This window comes from Colobus angolensis, unplaced genomic scaffold, assembly GCF_000951035.1.
Source record: "Colobus angolensis palliatus isolate OR3802 unplaced genomic scaffold, Cang.pa_1.0 Scaffold78, whole genome shotgun sequence".
NCBI lineage: Eukaryota > Metazoa > Chordata > Mammalia > Primates > Cercopithecidae > Colobus > Colobus angolensis.
The window spans coordinates 3344902-3370213 of NW_012121598.1; the positions used below are offsets into that span (position 1 = coordinate 3344902).

At 39.4% G+C, this 25312-nt stretch overlaps 1 protein-coding gene across 2 annotated transcripts in view; it reads left to right on the forward strand.

Moving 5' to 3' along the window:
- The window catches only part of SLC12A1 (solute carrier family 12 (sodium/potassium/chloride transporter), member 1), a 100666-nt gene that overhangs the window by 14003 nt on the left and 61351 nt on the right, over positions 1–25312 (forward strand). The window contains exons 3-11 of one of the 2 annotated variants that reach the window (XM_011928567.1): positions 547–678; positions 1154–1229; positions 6687–6782; positions 9410–9549; positions 10616–10726; positions 12476–12587; positions 14620–14747; positions 21154–21238; positions 24676–24827. In XM_011928567.1, the coding sequence (XP_011783957.1) occupies positions 547–678; positions 1154–1229; positions 6687–6782; positions 9410–9549; positions 10616–10726; positions 12476–12587; positions 14620–14747; positions 21154–21238; positions 24676–24827 (1032 nt within the window). Of the gene's footprint in view, positions 1–546; positions 679–1153; positions 1230–6686; positions 6783–7289; positions 7386–9409; positions 9550–10615; positions 10727–12475; positions 12588–14619; positions 14748–21153; positions 21239–24675; positions 24828–25312 lie in introns of both variants that reach the window. The other variant, XM_011928568.1, reaches the window with a different exon arrangement.

Consider the following 25312-nt stretch of genomic DNA (forward strand, 5'->3'; position numbering starts at 1 on the left):
ATAGATAGATAGATAGATAGATAGATAGATAGATAGATAGATAGATAGATAGATAGATAGATAGACGAATAAAATGAAGTACAGGGAGTTTTACTGACAGAAGCGCAGATCCTCTGCTTAGCTCAGGAAGTTTCTCTCTTTGGTCATAACATGACTTCCAAAGACCCTCATTTACTCTGGCTCTCCCTCCCTTGTAGCCCTTCTCTCTTTTATTCTTCATATGTACTAAACTTATCCAAATCTGACTTTTCACCAGAGGGAATATTCTCGCTAGGGGAAGAACATCTCAGGTTTCCTTCATCACCCCTGCGGCCCTAAAAAACACTTTAAGATGACTCACAAAATGAACCTTTCAGCTTTCAGGGCAAAAAATATAAGTTTCATTAAAATGCTCAGAATATATTTAGTTTGTTTGGGTTTATTTTTTTATTTCTTTTGTGTGGTATTTTAAGTTTTATTTCAATTGTTTTGATTTGCCTTGAAAAGTTTTATGGAACCCTTTGTTCGTTGACCAACTACTGTGCTTTTGCTGTCTATAAAATGCAGAATGTGGCAATCACCCCAAGTTCAGCTGACAGAGTTGCTAACGGTGATGGGATACCTGGAGATGAACAAGCTGAAAATAAGGAAGACGATCAAGCTGGTGTCGTGAAGTTTGGATGGGTGAAAGGTGTGCTGGTGAGAAAGCTCCTCTGTTTACAAATTAAAACTATCCATTCAATGTTCTAGTGGATTAAGAGTGAACAGGCCGTGCGCGGTGGCTCAAGCCTGTAATCCCAGCACTTTGGGAGGCCGAGACGGGCGGATCACGAGGTCAGGAAATCAAGACCATCCTGGCTAACACGGTGAAACCCCGTCTCTACTAAAAAAAATAAAAATAAAAAAAACTAGCCGGGCGAGGTGGCGGGCGCCTGTAGTCCCAGCTACTCGGGAGACTGAGGCAGGAGAATGGCATAAACCCGGGAGGCAGAGCTTGCAGTGAGCTGAGATCCGGCCACTGCACTCCAGCCTGGGCGACAGAGCGAGACTCCGTCTCCAAAAAAAAAAAAAAAAAAAACGAGTGAACAAGGCCGGGGCGCAGCGTTATGAAGAGCTCCGGGTTTTGTCCCACTATCATTGTCCTGTCTCCTTTCAATAACACTTCTATCCACAGGTAAGATGCATGCTGAACATCTGGGGAGTCATGCTCTTCATTCGCCTCTCCTGGATTGTTGGAGAAGCTGGAATTGGTAAGCATTTTTCCCCTCCTAAATAATTTCGATACAAATTATAAATTCAATGAGCAACCTTTTTTCACCATTAATACTGAATGTGAGATGAAGGTCACAGAAATAATTTACAGTTGAGCTCCTTTTACTTTGCCTCTTTGACGATGTTTGTCAGAAAGCAAAGGTGAAGAGTTAACTCCTATGAGACTGGAATTTTCCAGGTTGTCAAACAGGTGAATGCTCAAGGAGATATCTCTATCTTTTGATAGAGTTTTAGGTATACAGACATATAATAGCACGTTAATTTTAAATAATAACATTTGTATTTGGGGACATATTGACATTTGCCTCTCATTTGTTATAGAGTATCCTTCTTGGGATGATTGGTAAAACTTCACTGAACAAAAATATCTTGTGGGAAAACTGGTGAAAATGTGACCTGACTAATAAAAATGCTGAATTGTTGAACTTTTTCCAAAGAAAATAATTGTGTTACTTTCAGGTACCAGCAGTAAGAAAACAAAGGCTAATCGAGTATTGCCAGATATGAGCTTAAAGTGAAAGATGAAATGACTAAGATAATATGTATATTACTGTTATTTTTTCTAAATGACAAATGGATAATAATGACATTATTTTGAGTGATTGTTTAATGTTTTAAATATTACACTCCATTTTAAATATTATTTCTTCTAGCAAACCTTTTTTTGTTGAAAGTATATTAGTAAAGTTTTGATGAAAAATATAATTGAATTTTATTAAAGTTCCCCATTTAATGAGATAAAAATTAATGATGTTCTATTCCATATATGGGAAATACATTATGAATTCACTTTCCGGAGAAGACTTAGTCTCACGAATATGGAAGTCCTATTGTGCCTTCAGATAGCACTCCAGAAGGTATCTCAATTCACATTTTAGAAGGTAGTTGGTCATTATTTATTGACTTTGCTCTTCAAAATACATTCAGCATCACCGGAAGACTAACTCAGACAAGAAAGGGCTAAGCTGTAAATTGAAAAACTGGAGCCAGTTCCCATAGTTTTTCCATGTTTCATGTTTGACAACTGCTGGGTTCCTGACAGAGGGCTGCTTGCCGGTTTTATGATGCATAGCAAATGAATGCTCACAGCCGCAGGGTCCAAAATAAGTATATGCCGTTCCATGGAAAATCTGCATCTTAATATTGCCAAGGTTTTGCTCCAGGGTTTCATGCAAAATTAGGTTTTTAAGGGTAGTTTAGTAACTTATTGAGATCATCAAGAAACATTACTTTGTTTGGAGGTGTGAGAGTAGCCAAGGGCAAGAGTAATTCTTTTTAATGCAACTTATTTAACATCCATATGTTTGGGCAATAATCTGAACTTTAATCAGATCTTACATTACTCTTCACAGTCAACGCAGTTTTGAGTTTATTGCAAAACTGTAGAGAATGAAGAATCCTATCTTCTGCTAAACTGTTTATACTATCAGACATTAATTTTATTTTAATATAGATCTTTATATTGAAGTAGTGAAATTATATATTAGAAGAGAATAAAATTCTACCTAGTAAGTGTTCAATGGGTTTTCCTTTGAATGGAGGTTTGTGTTTTTCTTTTCTTTTCTTTTTTTTAATTCTCGGAAGATAGACTTTAGTGAGTACTAGAAACTTATTGTCAACCTTACTCAGTTTTACTGGCCTTTGCTATGAACCTAAAACTAAATGAGTTAAGTCACCATCTGGGTCCCATTTGGGTTTTCCTTATTGGGAAAGAAAAGAAACAAATACATCTATTTGTTCTTGCTTTGGGGGTAGATTGAGGAAGAAAACTAAATACGTTTTCAAGCCTAGACCCTGGGAATACAGCCAGAAGGAATCTGGAGCCAGGAGTAACAGTAGCTACAGCCCTTGGGTAACCATTCTGGGCTATGAGTTTTGGCTGTCTTGTTCCCAAAAGCAAAGGGTGGAATGAGCTGATAATGCTGTCTAGTTGTTCTTCTCTATCTTGGAGACCTTGCTGGGGCAAGATGGTTTCCAATAAATTTAACCATCAAGCAAGGATGTTGGGTGTGAAAAGCCGGTATGACCTGAAGCAAGTCACTTATATTCAGTGTTTCCCTTTCTTTTCTAAATATTAAGGAGCAGGTTAATTCCTACCCAATGAATTCTTTGAAGATAAAGCTAAAGTACCTTTCTGAACAGGCAGACACAATTTAAATAGGCTGAGGGTAGCTTAGTTGTCTTACTGAGGGATGCATAAGAATTATCTGGGAAGTTAGGTTAGGAAACTGCAGAATCCTGGGATTTACTTTTAAAGATCCAAACTCAGTAGGTCTGAGCATTTTTAATAAGCACCCCAGGCATTTCCTGAAGCAGGTGGTTCAAGAACCACAATTTCAGAAAACAATGAACTGAATGTGCTCCCAGCTGCCTTCTACCCTGGGATTTTATTTTTGATTATGAGAGAGAAGCAAATCCCTTGCTGTTCAAAAGTATTAAAACTTTGTTCCAAGATTTCAAATGGTTTCAGAAATATATACAATGCAAAAGGATGAATTAAGAATTGTTGAAAAAAATTAGAGTCAAAAGGAAAATAATGGTGAGGAAATAATAAGGTTGGAGTAGGTTTAATGTTACGAGATGCAAATTATATGGTCCTGTAGAGTTTCTGGGGTATGCTAAACATTTTCTATCAAGCCTCTTCAAAACAAAGTCAGGAGCAAAACAAGTGCAAAATAAATCACCTTTAGTGGCACAAGGACGTGAAGCCACATAGTGATATAGAGGCGCTGCTCACCACAGTATCCCTGCAACAGATATGAAGAATTTAGTCCAACTATTTTTTACAACCCCTAGCTTTTAAGAGTCTACAGGGTCTAAAGCAATGTGGTCCAAGTTTGCAGCCTCTGCTTAGTTAGCCTCTTCCCACTGCACTTTAACCTGCAAAAAAACCTAGAGGCTCCTGTTAGAGACAGGGTATGGCCAAGAGCTTCAAAAGAACCACCCTTTAATACCTTGACTCATTCCCACTGCTGCCCGTAACCTCCTTCCAGTTTCCCTTCTCTTCGGGCATGGCCAGAGAGATAACAGCCTCTCTTGGCTAACTACCCTTCTAACCATCCTTAGGACAAGAGAGACTGCCAACAACAACTGTGGAGCATTCACTTTACATAGGGGAACTTACCAAAAAGCCCAGACCAGAGCATTCTGGATGGAGCCAGAGTGAGTTCAGTGGCTGTGACTCCACAGCCCTCTCCCTGAATTCTGGGTCGGCCTCCATTAGAGAGGGTATTGTAGGGGAGGAAAAATGGTTATCTTCTACCCATCTTAGGTTAATTGGCTGGGGGCCTATAAATTAGACTGACAAAAGCCAGATCAATAAGAGAAAAACAGAATTTGTTAACATGTACATGGTACACACACTTGGGACCACTCAGCGATGAGTGACTTAAAGAGGTGGTTAGAACATGGGCTTACATATCATCTTAACAAAAGAACAATTAAATTGCAGAAAAGTGACAAGACAAAGGAAAAGGAAAAGGACTTTTCATTCATAGGGTGGCAAATGCTGGCAAGATAAATATATAAGGAAAGGAATGGAAGATAAGAGCTAGTCAGCAAAGCTTGTTGTGTAGATGCCTGTGGTGCCTTCGTCAGGCTAATAAGCATCCAAAATTGTCTCTGGTGATCAGAGACACCACTTCCTGGTAGAGAGGGGAGGGAGGACAAATTTATGTCCTGTTTTTAGGTAAATAGGAAGGGGATCGAGAGCTTTTCTCGTATCTACTTTTTTCAGTTGTCCAAATAATCCTTATGCTAAAGTGGTATATTGTGATACCCTTCTGTAGCCTCCTGGCTATGTGTTTCTTGAAGCTGAAAGCAGTCACGCCTTCGTTGAATTCTGGCCTCTACTACTTTCTCCCTCTCCTTATAATCGTCAACCCTCTGAACCATAAAATCCTTGAGGCGCTTTTTTAAATTTCATTTTATTTGTGCCTTGTGTTTCTTGCATTACCTGCCACACAGCTGGATATAGAGTAGGTTTTTAAAAAGCAGTAAGTTTTATGACTATTGTGGATATGATCAAAAAGCAGTATCATTGAGTGTGTACTGTGTCCCATGTGCTATGCTAGTCACTTTACACATGCATTCTTTCTAATTTCATTGCTATTTTGTAGCTCAGTGATTTATTTATTTAAAGTGACTTATAATAACAGGTAACTTTCCAGAATTCACACCGTCAATAAGTTAACGAAATTTAGTTTCATTCTTTCCACTTTACCCATCTGCCAGGTGAATAATTTGCTATACTGTCTGTAGTTCCCCACCCCTATGTGACCAAATGTATGTAAAAAGATAGCAGCCTGGAAGGGTGAACATTTAATCTCAGTTATCTTGACAGCTTGGAATTGTAGGCCAATTATCATGTTATAGGTGTCTAGAACTTCTCCAAAGATGGAATTCTGTCAGGTGTAATAGTGCAAGCCTGTAGTCCCAGCTACTTGGGAGGCTGAGGTAGGAGGATGACTTGAGGCCAGGAGTTTGAGACCAGCCTGGAAAAAACAGCAAGACTGTCTCTAAAAATAAGAAGAATAAGAAGATGGGATGCACATTAAATTTTGACCAGCCCTAGTGGTTTTGTTTTGTACAACTTAGTTCTGCACATTTTAGCTCTTGAGTTTCTTGGAACCAGAGCTACTACAAGCAGAAAACTTCAAAGCTAAGCATTTACTCCATGGTGATTTTCTGGCCAACTTGTTAAACTCAAATGTGGTCCTTTGATGTTTACCCCAAACTTGTTGGTTTTTATGTAAATGATCCAATGAATTCTTCCACCATTTAATCCCTTTATTTTTCCTCTTTCAACTGAGGTCTTGGTGTGATTATCATCGGCTTAGCCGTGACAGTGACTGGTATCACTGGTTTATCCACCTCTGCTATTGCCACAAATGGATGTGTCAGAGGAGGTAATTAAACTTGTGACCCGCACCCTCATTTGTAAGGTAAAGGCAACACAGGCTCTAATAGTTCATCACTGACCTTTCTGGAGTGTTTTCAAAGGTAATGCAAGTTGGTTTCTTTTCCCCCATCAGGCAAAGAGATGCAAGAAAAATGGGGAAGGATTTAACCTTTGTCAAACCCCCAACTTTCTCATTCCGGTTCCTTCAAGCAAGAAAGAAGGTCAAATGTCATGTTTTCTCTTTTCACAGCCAGGATAGTTTCTCCCCCAGGACACCAGCATAAGTCAACTTTTCCTTTCCAAGGCTGCACTTTAGATTGTGTTTATTTTTGGAAAGCATCCTTCATCATAATGAGCAGTTCTCCGACTTGGTCTTTATGCCAGGCAAACCAGTTTCTCCTTAGCACAAAGAAACCCCATTGGAGCCCGAGGCATGGACCTGAAAACTTAAATTAAAGGCAGTGTGGTTTGCAGCAAGAGGGAATCCAAGAAAGAAAAGTAAAATGCAATATCTTCTATCTTTCATTGCTAACAGGTCTTGGAGTTCTCATAATTCTTCTTTCCACCATGGTAACTTCTATTACTGGGTTGTCAACTTCTGCGATAGCAACTAACGGGTTTGTTCGTGGAGGTAAAATCTCTAAGATATCTAATGCCCTCATCACTTGCTACGGGTAGGCAAACAGTTTTTTATACTTCTTTTTGATGGGAACAAGGAAGTAGCCCAATGTCCTTGAAGCCTGGCTATCTGGAGGAGCTGGATGCCAAAGAAAACCTAAGGTACGATGAGAATAGTCCAGGTCTCCTCGGGTCTCTTTTCTAATGGATCTCTCCGACACGCTGCAGGTTGTGCTTCACAGATGTGACCTTCCTTAGGTAAACTTTTTCTTTTTCAGGCTAGTCTGCACTCCTGGAGCTGACGTTCCTTGGAAAATGATTCCCAGATTTGGCTTCCGTTTTAAAGTTTAGTACATTTCAGGTGCTTCCTAGACCTTCATGAAATGGGATCTTTTAGAACATTTCAGGTTTTCACAGGGAGGTGGATCTTTCTGTGACAAGATTCAGAGTGCTGCCTCCTGAAGTACTGGTGACTTCTCTCAATACTGGAACCAAACACCTCTCTTGGGGGATTTTGCAGGTCTTGGAGTCATCATCATTGGCCTGAGTGTGGTAGTGACAACACTCACAGGTATTTCTATGTCTGCTATTTGCACGAATGGAGTAGTAAGAGGAGGTAAGCCAATTAATTTGCTTATGACTAGAGGCTTGGTTACTAGTAATGTCTGGAGTTAGTTTACTATTGGAAGTGAAATTAACACATTGCTAATTAGTCCCCGATATCCTAAAACAAAACAAAATAACCGAAAATTTAAACATCAAAGCAAAATTCTTCTCAACTAAAATGAGAATACCTTCATTGACACCACCCATTTTCCGTAACGAAACATGTTTATAAAGTGGAGAGTGACTATGTGTCTAGTAAGAAGGTATGGAATATTATAGCAAAATATATGGTTTCTTTGTACCTTGGACGAGACCCACTGGCTCTCTCGCAGCTCCCCTCAGCATGGGTCTTCTTCAGTGCCCCAGTTGGCATTGCTGATGGTTCTCACTTAGTAAACCACCCCTGCACCCAGGCCTCGGGGCTCACCCCAAACACTGTGCCCCCAGTGGCCAACAGGCAAGGGAAGATCATTAAAAGGGGATAAGTAAATAAATAAGCAAAGAGTTACTTTCAAATAATCTAGGAGTAGGCAGGCCTAGGCAGGAAGTGAAATGGATGACATGTATCGTTGTTCTTCTGTCTTCCTTTGTTCGCCCCCCCCTTTCCCCTTTGGTTTCTCTGGTTCTCAACTTGGGCACCTTATCCAGGTCTTCCTACTCAGGGCCTTCTAAAACACCACCCTGCCCATGACACACGTCCACTCTCATCCTCTGCCTGTCTCTCATGTTGACCCAGCCTACCTAGGTAACTGGCTAGCTCATTTGTTTCAGGTAATCTGTATAAAGGAAATAATGGGGATTTGCTCCACCCGGACAATATGCTACATTTTTAGAGAGGACTTTGACCCCTGAGCCCAAAAGAGTTACTGTAGTGAAACAAATTTCTTCTCAGCAAAAAGTAATTTTGTTTTGTTTTTAGGTGTGTTTGCTTGTCATTCCTGTGCCAACTGTGCCCACCTCCAAGGCCACTTCTATATAGGAAGTCAATCTTACTATGGTCTGTGATAATCAGACCTCCTAACATTTAGTCCTTTTCACCTTCAATAAGCTGCCCTAGGTACCCCCTAGGCAGTTGACCAATCTAGTTCAATCCTTCATGTGCACCGAAGTATGCAACTATATATATATAATAGAACTACTTTTTCAATGTCCAAGGGAGAAGTAATTGTTCCAGACCCTCCCCGCTTTTCTTCCCACTTGCCACTCCCAAACATTGTGCTCTCAGTGGCCAACAGGCAAGGGACCTACTGGCCACATCCATACATATATGGGTATTTAGCAATAATCATGCCTTCTTGAGCTAAAAACATAGAAAGCCAAGTTTGATTTATAGAATGAATAATATATCACACTTTATAGATATCTTGTTTTATGCAGCACATATATATCAGAAAATTTTACATATGTACCTATATATGTTTTGTATATATATGTTTATCTATACATATCATGCCTTCTTTCACTAAAAACATAGAAAAGCAAGTTTGATTTATAGAATGGATAATACAGATATCTTGTTTTATGCAGTACATATATATCAGGAAATTGTATATATGTACAAATATCTATATATGTATGTATATATATAGTACATATATACACAACAGAAAGGAAGTTAGAATAACAAAGATAAACTTCACCTACTCCATTTTCTACCTAGACTTTCCTACTCCTGGAAATTTTTTATATATAATTTTACTTCAGTTGCATTATTAATTTGAATACTCCAATGGTATTTTTATAAAGTCAACACATTTCTTGGTAAAGTTTGCTGTGTTATTTGTAGATTTTTTGCATTTAGGTTTTAATAGATTGGGCTTCATTAAGTCAGGATACCTCTATTGTAGATTAAGTACAGAGTACCAAGAAGGGCTACGTTATTCACTGGGTAACACAGGTTTCCTAAAATTATTAGGAAGTTGTAAAATTAACATTGAAATAATTCACACTGTAAATGTTCTCAGATAGTCACAATCATTTGGTCATATAAACTAGCAGTTCCTCAATGTAAAGTATGTTCATTTCTTGTTTCAGGTGGGGCCTACTATCTTATTTCCAGAAGTTTAGGGCCCGAGTTCGGTGGGTCAATAGGCCTGATCTTTGCTTTTGCTAATGCAGTGGCTGTTGCTATGTATGTGGTGGGATTTGCTGAGACTGTAGTAGATCTTCTTAAGGTAATTAAAAGCTTTTCTTTTTTTCTGCCAAGCAGCACAATTTATTTTAGTTTGCCTTCTCAGGGTACTAGGGGATATCATTACAGCCAAATGAGAGGAAAAAAGATAAATATAGTGGAAGGAGCCTGGGCTTGGCCTCAGAAGATCTGGCTTTGAGTCTAGGTTCTCACATTTACCAGCCAAGAAGGTTTGGATTAGTTCCTCTATTCTTCCAGACTTTATTTTCCAAATCTATAACATGGTGTAATAATACTGTTGTATGTATTTCACAGAAGTGTGGCACAGATCAAATGAAATATATACATGAAATATTATGTAAAATAGGAAACATCAGATAAATAATGGATATTGCTGTCAACAGTAGTACTATGATTATGGTTATAGATTTCCAAAAGGAAAGAAAGTTGAAAAATTGAGATAACTCACTCCAGAAAACTAGCCATTTCCTAGTTTAGGTGCCCAGTCTAGGATGTTGTATGTGCAAGCACATTCATTAGCTAATATATCAACTAATTTCTAGTCCTTTTCTCATAGTAATGGTAGCATTCAGTGAATTCAATTGGAAAAAGTACCTCTACTTAAAAATTAGATAAATAAATAAGCTTACAGTTCACAAGGTATATTACCTTCAAGAGATGCATTATCAGGTTTGTGTCATCTGTTCTTAAATAGGATGCCACTTAATTTTCAATATTTATACTGTAAACTATTCATTTTTATTCTGCTAGGATTCCCCTTGACACACAGAAATAACTAGTCATTCTTCTGAAATAAAACACAGTATGTATGTGTATACATATTTTTACTTAGTACTACAACGGCTTCAAAAGCTAGAATGAATTCTAAAATGTCTAACTTCTAACCTTGACTATCAAAGGCCTATTATCACAGAAAAAAAAAAAGTTAGGTTTTTTTATCTTCATATGTTTATGAATACTCCATTTTTCTATTATCCCATATGGCCCCAGGTGTAATTGTATAGTAACTCTTTTTACAGTTAAACATTGCAATAAGACTCACATGCAAAAAGCTGTATCTCTAAGCACTTAAGAATTTGTTTCCCCAGGAGAGTGATTCGATGATGGTGGATCCAAGCAATGACATCCGGATTATAGGCTCCATCACAGTGGTGATTCTTCTAGGAATTTCAGTAGCTGGAATGGAATGGGAGGCAAAGGTAAATTTCCCAAAAATGATATTATCAACAGTGGCTGGTCAGGTCCTGAACAGATTGCAGGAGTAGAAGGAACTCCATATTCAAAAAGAATTGCTGTTATTACCTGCTACGGTGAAATGAGCAGGCAAGTGCTAGGTGGAACACCAAGCCTGCAAGCACGAAGCCCAGGCAGCCACGACTCAGGGTTCACGAGTCACATGACTGCTGTGTTTCGTCTCTCTGTGCTGTCACCAAAGCGGCTGCCTTATGCACAGACCCCTTATGATCATAGCAGCGGTGCACACTGGAAGCCTGGGTCTTTCAATCACAGACCCTGGTTCCTCTTTCAAGCTGCCTATGGGTGCAAAAGCCCAAGAGAAATGGCAAGTGTGTTGGAAACTTGCCAAAGACACTTGCAAAAGATAAAGACACTGAAGCACCAAGAGGTTACACAATTTACTGAAGGCCATAGAGATATAAACTGGATTCAAATTCAGGCACTCTTAACTACAGAGCTAGAGCTTTAAATGCTACCCTCTACTGCTACTAAACTTCATTGCCTCGCTCAGGGAATAAAGTTATCCAAAGTAGGGTTCTCCTATGTTTTTTCTCCTATGTTTTTTTAATCACAGTGTCCTGTTGATACTCATTTTCTTTATTTGCTTGCTTATTATTGATCTCTTCATAGACCATACATAGGGATTAGGCCTGTTTTGGTTACAGGTGAATATCAGTGCCTAGAAGAATGCTCAACACGTGGTAGGCACTTAAGTTTTGTTGAATGTGTGAATGCATAATCTATAAAAAAATGCCATGTAGGAATGTTTTCTATTGACTTATACAGGTGGGAGGCACCTATATAAGAGGCAAAAACTATCATTCTCTTCTGAAACCCAGTACTTCACCAGCAAATTTGGGCACATCGTGGGCTTCAGAACCAGAAAATCTCTGAGTTTAACCAGTGATAAAATGGATAGCAAATTTTTGAATGATGGGAAACATGTCTTTTGCCTCCTTTGTAATTCCCTCAAGTGACCGGTGCAATTGAAAGTATTCCTACATGCCTGTGGATGAAGTAACTAGATCTCAAGCGGTCATGAGATGTGGAAAGACAGCCAAAGCCTCCCACCTATGCAAGTCAATAGAAAACATTCCTACATGGCATTTATTTATAGATTATGCATTCACACATTCAACAAAACTTAAGTGCCTACTACGTGTTGAGCATTCTTCTAGGCACTGATATTCACCTGTAACCAAAACAGGCCTAATCCCTACATATGGTCTATGAAGAAATCAATAATAAGCAAGTAAATAAAGAAATAAATATAAAAAGGGAATTCGTGAAAATTAGTATCAACAGGAACTCCTGCAGTTAGCACTGGGAACAGAAACAACCCATAAGTGCTCTGCCGAAAACAAACAAACAAAACCCCCTCAAGTCTATCAGTGTTAAAACTTTTGGCTTCATTTACATTCCTGGGACAATGGTGGAAGTTACCCACCTGCTACTTAGAGTGTTATAGAAATGTCACCTTGAAGTGCCCAAACACGTGCTCCATTGAAAATGGGGTGTATGCATCCAAGTAGAATAAGGCCTGTTGACATGCCATTCTAATAAGGATGCACTTATTACCTACTCTGGGTAGCAGAGATTTAACTGAAATAATCAGATGGAGTCTTTCTGCAGTGGACACTTCTAACTTTTATAATTATGTAAAAAGTTGTTAAATAAATCTAATTTGGTTTCCTTTTACCTTGCCATTCCAGGCCCAAGTGATTCTTCTGGTCATTCTTCTCATTGCTATTGTAAACTTCTTCATTGGAACGGTCATTCCATCCAACAATGAGAAAAAGTCCAGAGGTTTCTTTAATTACCAAGGTACATGGAATAAATTGGTTGCTTTTCATTGAACACTTCTCCATTGCCCTCCTCGTCACCATCCCCATCACTCCAACCCCAGCCATCAGAATGCCTGGCTCCCCTTTCAAGTTACCTGTGGATGCGGAAGCCCAAAAGAAATGGGAAGTGCATTGGGGAAGCATAATAGAGGCAAAAACTATCATTCTCTTCTGAAACCCAGTACCTCACCAGCAAATTTGGGCACACTATAGGTTTTAGAATCAGAAAATATATGAGTTTCACTAGTGATAAAATGGATAGTAAATTTCTCCAGGAAAGAGCCTGGTGTTGGATTCAGGAGACCCAAGGTTGGGTCTCAACTCTGCCACTTAACAGCTGGACAGAACACCTAATATGCCTGGGTCTCAGATTTTCCTGCCAAAACGTGGACGATAATAAGAACTTCCTGAGAGAATTTTGAGAAACAAATAATTCAGTTTCTCACAATGTGCTTTGCGATGCGAAAGTGCTTTGTAAACCTTTTGTTGTTGCTGTCAAATAGCAGAAACAGAGACACAGCTCAATTTGTTCAGCCACTGCAGAGCACTAAGGTCAAATATAGGCATTTCTTTCTTCCTGCTAGACTTGTTTGCATTTTGCTTTCCCATGGCATCACTGTCAGGCTTCAGGCAGAAAAGACTGCAGGAGTTGCTCAGTGTAGCATCCTGTGATAACATCACAGAGCATGAAATTTGACTTCTTTCTCTCCTTATTTTACTCCTTCTATCTGTTCTTGCCTTTCTTTTCCCTCTAGCTTGCTCAAGAATCCACTGCTGAGTCTTTAAATGTTTCCCTTCATTATTTACTCAGTTGTCAGTATTTATTTCTTTTTGATATCACATATCTCTTTCTTCCTGATTCCTTTTCTTCATAAAGACTTTCTGGTTCACTTTGCATGTTAATATCCTTTTCCTTTCTATTATTTTCCCTCCTTCCCACTCCTACCATATTTTTTTCTTTAAGCCTTTTTTCCTATTTTTGCATCCCAGATTCTTTTCTTCACATTTTTCTTCCTCTTCTTTTCTCTTTTTTCCTCCTGTTTTTCTTCTAGGTTGTTTCCTTTTTATTTGAGTAATTTGGTGACAACCTGTGGGATGGTATTATTTTATTAACAAAGCTCCTCATCATAATATTCTCCCATACTGAGGATTTGGTACAAGCAGCTAAGATCTAATACCTAGGAGTAAAGAGTAAAAAGATTCATACATTAGTAGTAAAATTGCAAAGTAGACTCACCCACAAGGTTCTTCAACTACAAAAAAAAGGCATAGAAAACCAATGTGTTGATTGTTTATGGTATTTATGCATGTGAGAATGTAGTTGTGTGTGTGAATCTGTGTGGTGGTGCATTTGTGGGTATGCCAGGGTGGTCGTGAGAGAATTCTTCATCTCCTCCTCTTTCAATCTTTTCTAGATGCAAAAAAGTCAGGCAGCCTGGATCTCTGTCAGCACAAAAATTGATTTTTCAGAACTATGTCATAGAGATATAAAAGTTTATGATATATATTTTGACTTTTGGCAAATATTAACATAAAATTCCTCAGGAGTACACCACATCTTGAAGTTCGTTCCATTTAGAATATAGGAATGTGGCCAGGTGCAGTGGCTCACGGCTGTAATCCCAGCCCTTTGGGAGACTGAGGCGGGTGGATCCCCTGAGGTCAGGAGTTCGAGACCAGCCTGGCCCACATGGTGAAACTCCGTCTCTACTAAAAATACAAAAAATTAGCCAGGTGTGTGGCAGGTGCCTGTAATCTCAGCTACTTGGGAGGCTGAGGCAGGAGAATCGCTTGGTTGCTTGAACCTGGGAAGCGGAGGTTACAGTGAGCTGAGATCACACCATTGCACTCCAGCCTGGGCAACAGAGTAAGACTCTGTCTCAAAAAAAAAAAAAAAAAAATCAGAACATGGGAATGTATTTGCATTTAGGGCTAGGGAAGCCAATGGTAACTTAATCTCCTACACTGTGAAAAATGTCTGCATGGTAACTTTCTTATAATTTATGTTGCAGCATCAATATTTGCAGAAAACTTTGGGCCACGCTTCACAAAGGGTGAAGGCTTCTTCTCTGTCTTTGCCATTTTTTTCCCAGCAGCTACTGGGATTCTTGCTGGTGCCAATATCTCAGGAGATTTGGAGGTACGTTGTTTGCTCTGCTTTGCAGTCCTGGGATGTGGGGGTACAGTTGGTGGGTAGCACAAGGAGCTAGAGAGGTGAAATGTGACCATATCACCCTACATATTCAAACTGTATGTTTCTGTAAGATTTCCTGATGATTGAAAAGTTCTTTCCCTTAATGCCAAATTTGGATTTCTATTCTAGATAATTCTTCCAAAAGTCTTATTCGGTGATATCAGAAGAACAGAGTAGTGTGATAGTGTGTCATATTTCCCCAAAATAAATGTAGTTCAGTGAAAAAAATACCAGAACCGTCCTTTCTCTTTTAAACCCAAATGAATGAGAATATTTTCCTGTAAAAGTAAAAACAAAACAAAAGGGAAATAATCACATTTTCACTTAGCTTCCCACTTATTATTCTGTGTGAAGTACTGCAAAGAACATGGTATGAGTTAGGATATGGGAATGTTATAAAAGACCAGCAACAGTGGCCTAAGCAAGATGCAGGTTTTAATGCACAAAATCTAGCTCAGTTGGGCACAGTGTCATGCACCTGTAGTCCCAGCTATTTGGGAGGCTGAGGTGGGAGGATTGCTTGAACCCAGGAGTTTGAGGCCAGCCTGGGCAACACAGCAAGACCCTGATCTCTTAAAAAAAACAAAAATAAATAAAACATATGTATATTTCTTGATTAGTCTTGATATACTCATGAATAAATAAATAAACATTTTATGTTAAATCAAGCCCACAGGCCATCCTGTGGTATAAGAAAGGTCTGCTCCAAAAGGTAGCCCAGGAACCCAGATAACCTCTTTGTTTCACCGTTACTTTAGGGTTTGCCCTCTATCTGCAAGGTCACATTCCAGTCCATGAGAAGGGGGATAAGCATGTAGAGGGCAAGCAATTCCTAGAACTTGCATGTATCACTCCTGCTGACATTCCATTGGCCAGAATTTAGTCTTGTGGCCTTACCTAGTTGCAAAGGAGGGTGGGAAATGTAGTCTCTATCTGGGCAGCCATGTGCCCAGATAAAATTTTAGGGGGTTCTAGTATTAAAAGGAGGAAAGTGAGGAGGTATATCAGGGAACAATAAGCTGTTTCTAACACACACACACACACACACACACACACACACACACACACAAACACACACAAAGTAGAAGACACAGGTTTTACCTCAACAAATTTATGATCAACTTTGGAAGACAAGAAATATTTTCAAGACTTATCAAGAAATATACATACATGAAAACCATATGCATTGTCCAAGTGGGATGTGAAATAAAAATACTGAAGAAAATAATTGTTAAGTTAATCAGGGATAATTTTCTCAAAGAAATAACTTTTGAACCTGAACATAAAGCAAAGGCTGGATGCTGACTATTGATGAAGAAATATAGAGTATTCCAGGCAGAAAGGATAGTCAGGCATGAGGAAACTGGGAACAGTGAGAAGTCTCTTACAGTTCAACTGGAGAAACCCTGATGGGGCTCAATCACCTTGAAGGCAAAGGGAAACAGCTGTTGGAGGGACTTGAGCCAGAGGCGCTTGCCCTGGAACATAACTCCATGAAAGTAGAGACTTTGTCTTTGATTTTGTTCATTGCTTTATCCTCAAAACTAGCACAGCCTCAATAAATACTAATTGAGTAAATAAAATAAAGGCATTTAGATTTCTTATATTAAGGGCTACAGTGCTATGGTAAGTTCTCAAGCAGAAATAGGGCATAAAAATATTATGCTGAAGTGCAGAAAAGTTAAGAAACTTGTTCAAAATGATTCAAGTAGGATCACTGCTGAATGAAATTTAGCTATGGATGTTGAACTTCTGGTTTCTCAGCTCTGGGAGAGTGTCAGAGGTCACTGATTTAAATTTCTGCAAACTATAAACACACCTTTAAAGTAAAGAATATTGTTCTTTCTTTAGACTCCTTAAAAACAAGTTTGTATCCGATGTTTAGTAGTCAGTTCCGCTTAGCTAGCACTCACTGAGTGCCTGTTCACACCAGGCACTGAGGAAGCAAAGCGCTTCACCTGTCCCTCAAGGAGCTCAGAGTCGAAGGGGGAGACAGACTTCCCTTACATGAATTAGAACAAGCAAGAGTAGAGTCAAGTGCAAAGGAAAGAAGAAGTAGCAATTGCCTGTCCCTTCAAAGTAAAGGAAGACTTTCAGAAGAGGGGACACTCAATCCAGGTTTTGAGGGATGAACAGGAGTTTGCCAACAGGACAAACAAGAGAGGAACATTTGAAACAGAAGGAATGGGGTATAAAAAAGCACCGAGAAAGATGCTGCTAATGAGAATTATTGTATGTGCAGAGTAGGGTATGTCATCCTTCATTAATATATTAAAAAACATATTTATAAAGAATGTTCTAAGTGCCCTAAGTACTCTGGGAGTAAGCAAAGAAAGAGAAGATATTATTTCTGTCTGAAAAGACAAGACTTAAAATTCCTCCCCCTTCAAAATAAGTGTTAAGTTGATTTAGGGTTGTTATGTTAGTGAAGAAGTTTTTATTTATTTAGCAGCCTCTACTGAGAAATCTCTGATTCTGAGTTCACATGTAAAGAAACTACAAACAATGGCCTGTTAGAATTTTGGGGGCATACATGGTCATAATATTATTGTAGAATGTTGCATTCTTTTTATTTAAAAATACTTTCATGATTTTATAATTAAGCTTAACTTTTAACACATACACTACTATATACTATATACTTTTACTATATACAGAACTCAGGGGTCCTCTTAACTACAGACAGTAGAGTTTGGATATTATCCCCAAACTAGCTGGAGACTTTAAGGAGGTTAGACAAGGGAGTAACATGATCAAATATGTGTTTTAGAGAGAGCCTGCTAACAGCTTGTGGAGGGTGGTTTGGAAGGTGGGGAAAGGGTGTAATAGGCAGGAAGACTGGAGGCAGAAAGATCAATTAGAGACTATCATAATAGTCTGGACAAAAGACAACATGGGCCTGATTTAAGGCCACGCAGAGGAAAAGAACCAAAGACATCAGCTTTTGTTAGAGTTAGGAGAAGAAATAGAAAAAAAAATGTTTTTTACTACGATGCACTGTAAGAAAACATTATACATCACAACCAAGTGCACACTTAGAAAATTTTCCCCAAATGGTTCTTTACTTTATTACAAGCAATGCCTTCTGATATTCTCACATCAGTTCTATTCTATTGTATTCTTTTAATGCTGGCTGTAACCTGTTGAATTGATTCCACAGTACAGTAGAAGAGGAAAGGAAGCTCAGATTTGTCTATTGAGGTTGAAATGGCAGAAGAACATGGGGTGGCAATGTCTAGTGAGTGGGTAGCTAGATGTATGAGTCTGGAGCTCTGAAAGGAGCCAGGGCAGGGCTAGCAGCCATGGCATGGATGAGTTCACGCAGGTATGTGCAAAAGGGAAGAGAGAAGAGGTTTAAGGCAGCGTTCAGGGAGACACAGACATTCAAAGTATTAATAGTAAAAAGCAAGTCCATGAAGAAAAAAGAGACAGAGCTAAGAAGCAGGAGAAATCAAAAGACAGTGGGGTCATGAAAATCAAGAGAGGAGAATGCTTTGAGAAGTAATAACGTGGTCACAAGCCGGAGGGGCCGACCATGTTAAGTTCTGGGAGGTGACAAAATACGTTGGGAAATGGGGAGGAAACTTCAGTACTTGTAGATATTATTTCTCTTTGAAAGTGAACCCAGAAATAAAACATAATGGATTCAGTTCAATTTAGGAAACATTTACTGTTTACATACTATAGGGTAGACAGGGTCCTGATCTCTACTCACAGCCTCAGAATCCTCCTCCGGAAGGAAGCTCACAGGCACAAGGGCATGTGACAAATCCAGAACCTTCCATTTGCTAATAACGCACTAATAGATGATCTTTAAATATGTACCTGGGAGAAGATTTAGAAAATACCCAAGTCTAATCAAGAAAGCTAAGAAGTGATTTCAGAGAAGCAAAATTAGGATGTGGTTGACATACTGAGAAAGCAGGGATCTAATAGATTGCTTGCTTTCTGTCCTAAGGAAAAATAAAATGTCTAATGAAAAAAGGTAAAGAAGGTTAGGTTTTGGGTTACTGCTTGTGGATGGAAACTACATTTCAAGTGAAAATCAATAATTTGTCAAAGTCCTCCTGAGCCCTATCTAAGGGGAAGCTAGCCAGACCAGACAATGTGAATATCTAATCATACACTAATATATTGACATCCAGATTTACATGTTAATTCCAGATTTATATGTTAATGTCTCCGGATCATGGCTGGGCATGGTGGCTCATGCTTATAATCACAGCATTTTGGGAGGCCAAGGTGGGCGATTGCCTGAGCCCAGGAGTTTGAGACCAGCCTGAGCAACATGGCAAAACCCTGTCTCTACAAAACACACACACAAAAATAGCTGGGCAGGGTCGCACACACCTATCATCCCACCTACTTGGGAGGCTGAGGTGAGAGGATCACTTGAGCACGGGAAGGTTGAGACTGCAGTGAACCACGATTGAGCCACTGCACTCCAGCCTGGGCAACAGAGCAAGAATCCATGTCAAAATAAATAAATAAATAATAATGTCTAAGAGTCATGATCGACTCTCATGTGACTCCTGTTAAGTCATTTTAGAGCTTGTAGCAGATAGTTGCAAATAAAAACTAAGTTTGTGGGGCGTTTGTTTGTTTGTTTATTTTGATACAGTGTCTCACTCTGTCGCCCAGGCTGGAGTGCAGTGGCGCAATCTCAGTTCACTGCAACCTTTGCCTCCCAGGTTAAAGTGATTCTCGTGCCTCAGTCTCCTGAGCACCTGGGATTACAGGCACACATCACCATGCACAGCTAATTTTTGTATTTTTAGTAGAGATGGGGTTTCGCCATGTTGGCCAGTCTGCTCTCAAACTCCTGACCTCAGGTGATCCACCCGCCTTGGCCTCCCAAAGTGCTGGGATTACAGGCGTGAGCCACCATGCCTGGCCAAAAACTAAGTTTTTGTGTTTTAGGTACAAGACTGCCTTCCATCTTCACATCTGTTATCCATATATATATATATGCATAAATGTTATATATATATATATTTTTCTGTTTTTCCCACTGTCAGTTCTTTACATTTTACTCAGATCTCAAGAAATTCTTCATCAATAAAATAAATTTTGGAAGGTAACATGAATTAGGGGATTCAGTAGGCCCCATCATAGTCATGACTGCCTTCTTTTTCCTTCTGTGCACTGCCCCGTTGCATACACCTGCCACACTGATGACAATAGTTTGGAAGGAAGAGACTGGGTATGTACGTGTCAGAACAAACCCTGTGTGCAGATACTCCTAGAAGAGTGTGGAGGAATTAATGATCACAGAGTGGTTCCACAGGGCCGGCTTACTGCCATGTGGGGCAGGTTTGCTTGATTCAGTTGTGACTTTCAGTTGTCAAGTTGAGTCTACATTCACTATGTATAACCTTTTTGATGGACTCGTTCAGCATATTTTAGTTTTCTTTTTAAAGCACAAACTTTGTTTGACTGCAGTGATTGCTTATCTGTATTGATGAGTCTAATGTGCTCTGGTTGGGGGACTCATACCTGCTGATATTGTGCCTTCTTCAATTCAATATTTATTGACTCCTACTCTGTGCCAGGCCCTGTCCTGTAAAAGTGAAGACATTAAAATTTCTATTTAATAATCCCTATTAAGTTGAGTTGAATACAATTCAATATGCTACTTAAAAATCGATTTTATATGATTTATGCCCCCCAAATAGGATATAAAATGGTAAATTAAGTATGATGTGAAATCAACTTAGTGAATGTATATATACTTATAAGCAAGAGAAAAGCCCATTTTCTGGTATAAGCTTGAATTTGCCTCTTTCTTTATGTCTGCCTATGTAAATTAAATATCTCCCATTGCAGATATTTCTGAACTCGATTTCAAATAGGGAATTTAAGGGATTGAAGAATTTAGTAAGTAGATCATCCTTTTCCCTCAGTCAAAAGTGATTTTTTTAAAGGCAAGCTTAAGCTCAGTATAAAACAAATACACACAGAGATATTATCAACATGCCAGATATGTTTGTATATTTTCCCCTACAAATTCAAGATGTGATACATCTAAATGAAATTCATAGGAGATAAAGAGAAGGATGAGGCCTTGGTGAGTGAACTACCTACTACATTTTTCTATAGAAACTTCCTTCTGGACAGTTAGAGATCTCTTCTGTTCAGCTGAAAGTTTTACAGATTTCTTTATTCACTCGGCACACCTTGTCTTTGTCCAAAATAAAGCTCGAGCTCATCAACTTACCGTTTCCTTGATCTTTTCTTAGAACTTGCCTCAGGACGGGTAGCCTAAAAATCTGAAAATACGAAAATAACTCCAAGTGATCTATGGTTCTTATTCTGCTCTGTATTCTTCTACCTCCATATTATTTTTTTAAAGGATCCCCAAGATGCCATCCCCAGAGGAACCATGCTGGCCATTTTCATCACCACTATTGCCTACTTAGGGGTTGCAATTTGTGTAGGTAAGTGGTACATCTCTAGTGTCTGAATGTCAGAATTACGAGGGGTCCAGTTGTTCACATCTAGTGGGCTTTCAATGAAGCATAAATACAAAGTTTTTTAAAAGGCAACAATTTTAATTCCCTTCTTGGTACCTTAATGTTAATGATTTGGATACTTTAGGGATTTGAATGCAATTAAGCTATAATACAGGCATCTCTGGGTCAGGGCTAGAATAAAGCTAATCAGGTTGTCATTCTACCTGAACACAAAGAGGGTCCCATTTTACTACCCTTGATGATAATCCCACTGCTAAGGAGGCCACCACTTCCAGCACACACTTCCCTTGTTCTAGGAGGCAGGAGAGGAACAGAACAGAGAAAAGAAGTAAAAAACAAAACCATTCAAACCTAAAAACAGCCTTAGGAAAGTATGAAAGATGTGGAATTTGTGACTCTGTCTCATCCTTGCACTGCTATCCTTAATATGGAAACGTCACCGTCACCAATTGGCAGGATATCAGAACAAGACCCAGCTGCTGGCAGTGTGGGCGGCCAGCCCCTACATTGCTCAGTGAACAGAAAATATGTGTACTCACCTGCTGTTCCTGAGGCTGACTTTGGTTCCACCTGCTGCCTACAGTCACACCTCCTCCTGGTTGGGGGCTGCCTCATACTTTTGCCATAGTAGGAAAGGAAGAGGTTTCTTTTTTTTTTTTTTTTTTTTTTTTTTTTTTTTTTATTGAGACGGAGTCTCGCTCTGTCGCCCAGGCTGGAGTGCAGTGGCCAGATCTCAGCTCACTGCAAGCTCCGCCTCCCGGGTTCCCACCATTCTCCTGCCTCAGCCTCCCGAGTAGCTGGGACTACAGGCGCCCGCCACCTCGCCTGGCTAGTTTTTTGTATTTTTTAGTAGAGACGGGGTTTCACCGGGTTAGCCAGGATGGTCTCGATCTCCCGACCTCGTGATCCGCCCGTCTCGGCCTCCCAAAGTAGGAAGAGGTTTCTTAACAGTTAGAGAAGAAAACCGTCTTCTGTGTACAACACGGAAAAATGCTCTAGGCTGGACCACCATGAAGCCAAAGGGTACATCACAGTCCTCTTCCGCTTACTATTGGAGAAATTGAGAAGGCACATGTACCTACAGTTAGTTTCTGGAGATTAAAAAAAAAAAAATGAACTTAAATCCTTCCCTGGCTCATTGTCTCTAATTTGAGGAAATCTGATAACTTTGTTCAAAGTATTGCTGGGGCTGGGCACAGTAGCTCATGCCTGTAATCCCACTAATTTGGGAGACTGAGGCCAGAGGATTGCTTAAACCCAGGAGTTCAAGACCAGCCTGTGCAACATAGAGAGACCCCATTCCTACAAAAAATAAAAAATTAGCCGGGCGTGGTGGCACACACCTATGATCCCAGCTACTGGGAAGGGTGAGGTGGGAGGACTGCCTAAGCCTGGAAGGTCAAGGGTGCAGTGAGCTGTGATCACACCACTGTACTCCAGCCTGGACAACGGAGTGAGACCATGTGTCAAAAATCAATAAACAGGTAGATAAATGTATTGTTGAGGCATGTCCAAGTTTAGTTACATGTAAAGAGATTTTTTGTTTCAGTGCTTTAGGAGATCAACACATTTTTGAATGACATTGAAACCACTAAAGTTAAATTTCCCGAGTGGTTTTCTTTTTTACTACAGTTAAAGTGAGAGAATGAGTAAAGTTATAGACCCGATTTCAGAGCTTCAAGTTTTGCCCCGAATGGGTGGAAAAAATACACATTTCTACACTTGCCCAGCATAGGAGAAGGACAGTCATGGAGTCAATGTCCTGTCATTAGGACAAATAATGACTCATGGCCTGGCTTCGTGGGAATTTTGAGAGATCTGTTATGCAGAGGTTAAAATACATGATTCAAAGAGTTCAGTTCAACATAAATGAACAATGCAAACAGGTAAAATACGAAAGAATAGTTTGACTTGGTAATTGGCATCCATAATTTCAAACGTTCAAGTAGAAGCTGGCAGGCTACCTCTCAGGACTACAATAAAAAGGATCCCTGCACTGATAATTTCAAATGGCTCTTTCCGATAAAAGAGTCTATGATTGGCTGGGTGCAGTGGCTCACGCCTGTAATCCCAGCACTTTGGGAGGCCGAGGAGGGTGGATCATGACGTCAGTTCAAGACCAGCCTGGCCAAGAGGGTGAAACCCCATCTCTACTAAAAATACAAAAATTAGCCGGGCATGGTGGCGGGCACCTGTAATCCCAGATACTCGGGAGGCTGAGGCAGGGAATTGCTTGAACCCAGGAGGCGGAAGTTGCAGTGAGCCAAGATCGTGCCACTGCACTCCAGCCTGGGCAACACAGCGAGACTCTGTCTCAAAAACAAAAACAAACAAAAAAGAGTCTATGATTTTTAAGTCTCCCAAATTCAAAGAATGTGGATTCCATGGCTAAGAATCACATTTATTCCTGTCTCTGGGACCTGTCTTAAAGGTATTATTAGCAAGGCATGAGAATCCACCCTGGGTAGAGTTTGAAAACCAAAGCAGTTTTATTGGTTGGTATTTAGTTTGTAAAGTATTTATCCTTCATGTAGTTCAGAAAAGTTTATATATACTTCACACGTATATTCATATATTTCAAAAATCCTATCAAAAACATGGCAAAGATTAGTTAGAAAAAATCATAAGGGAATGCCAGTGATTAAAATATATATCAGCAGTCTTTTAAATGACCATAATTCTATTTTTAAGAATCTATCCTAGAAAAAGAAGTTTATGCAAAAAGATGTTCATCATAGAATGCTATAGTAGAAAATGACAGAGACACTCAAATGTATGAAAATAATACAATAGATCAACTAAGATAGACACTAGATCAATATTATTTGACCATTGCCTACGAAATCTGAATATTTTATCCTAAAACATTTCCTTTATTGTTTAAACCATTAAAACTGCATATAATGTGGAACTATAACTCTGTTTTATAAATTATGCAAGGAATATCATTAGTTGAAAAGAGGGGCTGCGTTCTCTTAATCGCTATAATAGAATTCCATAATGCCACCCCTTGGCTCTCTTGCAGATGAGGAAATAAATCCTTCTACTTGAAAAACATCCAGTCGTTAGTACTAAGCCAGACATATGTATTGAGTATGTGTTATGTACCAAGGGCTGCCATGCAAGTTTTAAAAGATAAGAAATTAAGACTGAGTGTCAACTCCCAAGTCTCTTACCACTCAAATCTAAGTCAGACAGGCAGTTGAAATGGCAGCCTGTTACAGAAAAGGAGAAACCCCAGGGCTCAGCAGATGGGAGCCTCCAGTTATCAAGAACTACCCACAGTGAACAGAGGCTAAGAAATGGACCTTTTCAGACTCAAAGTAAACTATGTTTTCAGAAGAAAATCCTAAGGGACCAGAACCTTATAAAGAAATAACAAGCCACGGTTGTTTCCACAGGGGCCTGTGTGGTCCGAGATGCCACCGGGAACATGAATGACACCATCATTTCTGGGATGAACTGCAATGGTTCAGCAGCATGTGGGTTGGGCTATGACTTCTCAAGATGTCGACATGAACCATGTCAGTACGGACTGATGAACAATTTCCAGGTTTGAAGCAAAATTTAAAAATGTTCATTGCCATTATTTTCATTTTTTGAATGTCACATAGAGTAAGATTTCTGAATCTGCAACTGATTGATTACTGGCTGATAAGAATCCAGCATGGAATGATTCATGTGGGAGGGAAAGGAGTCATACAGGCATTACATGGTAGCAAATCCTATGGTTACATTTCCTGTGATCAGAGACAATAGGCAGTCCTATGAATTGCATCACCAGGGAGAGATCATCTCCTGGCACAATGTATCTTCCAATCAGTTGTGCAAGATTTCATGGTGGAAAGGAACTTAGGTTAGTTAGCAATTGTTATGTGTTTCTTTCTTTTATAATTTTAGTTTTTATTTTAGATTCGGGGAGTATCCTATATGTGCAGGTTTGTTACATGAGTGTATTGTGTGATGTTGAGATTTGGGGGTATTACAACAAGTAGCCTCTGTTCACTGTGAGTAGTTCACCCAGGTACTAAGCATAGT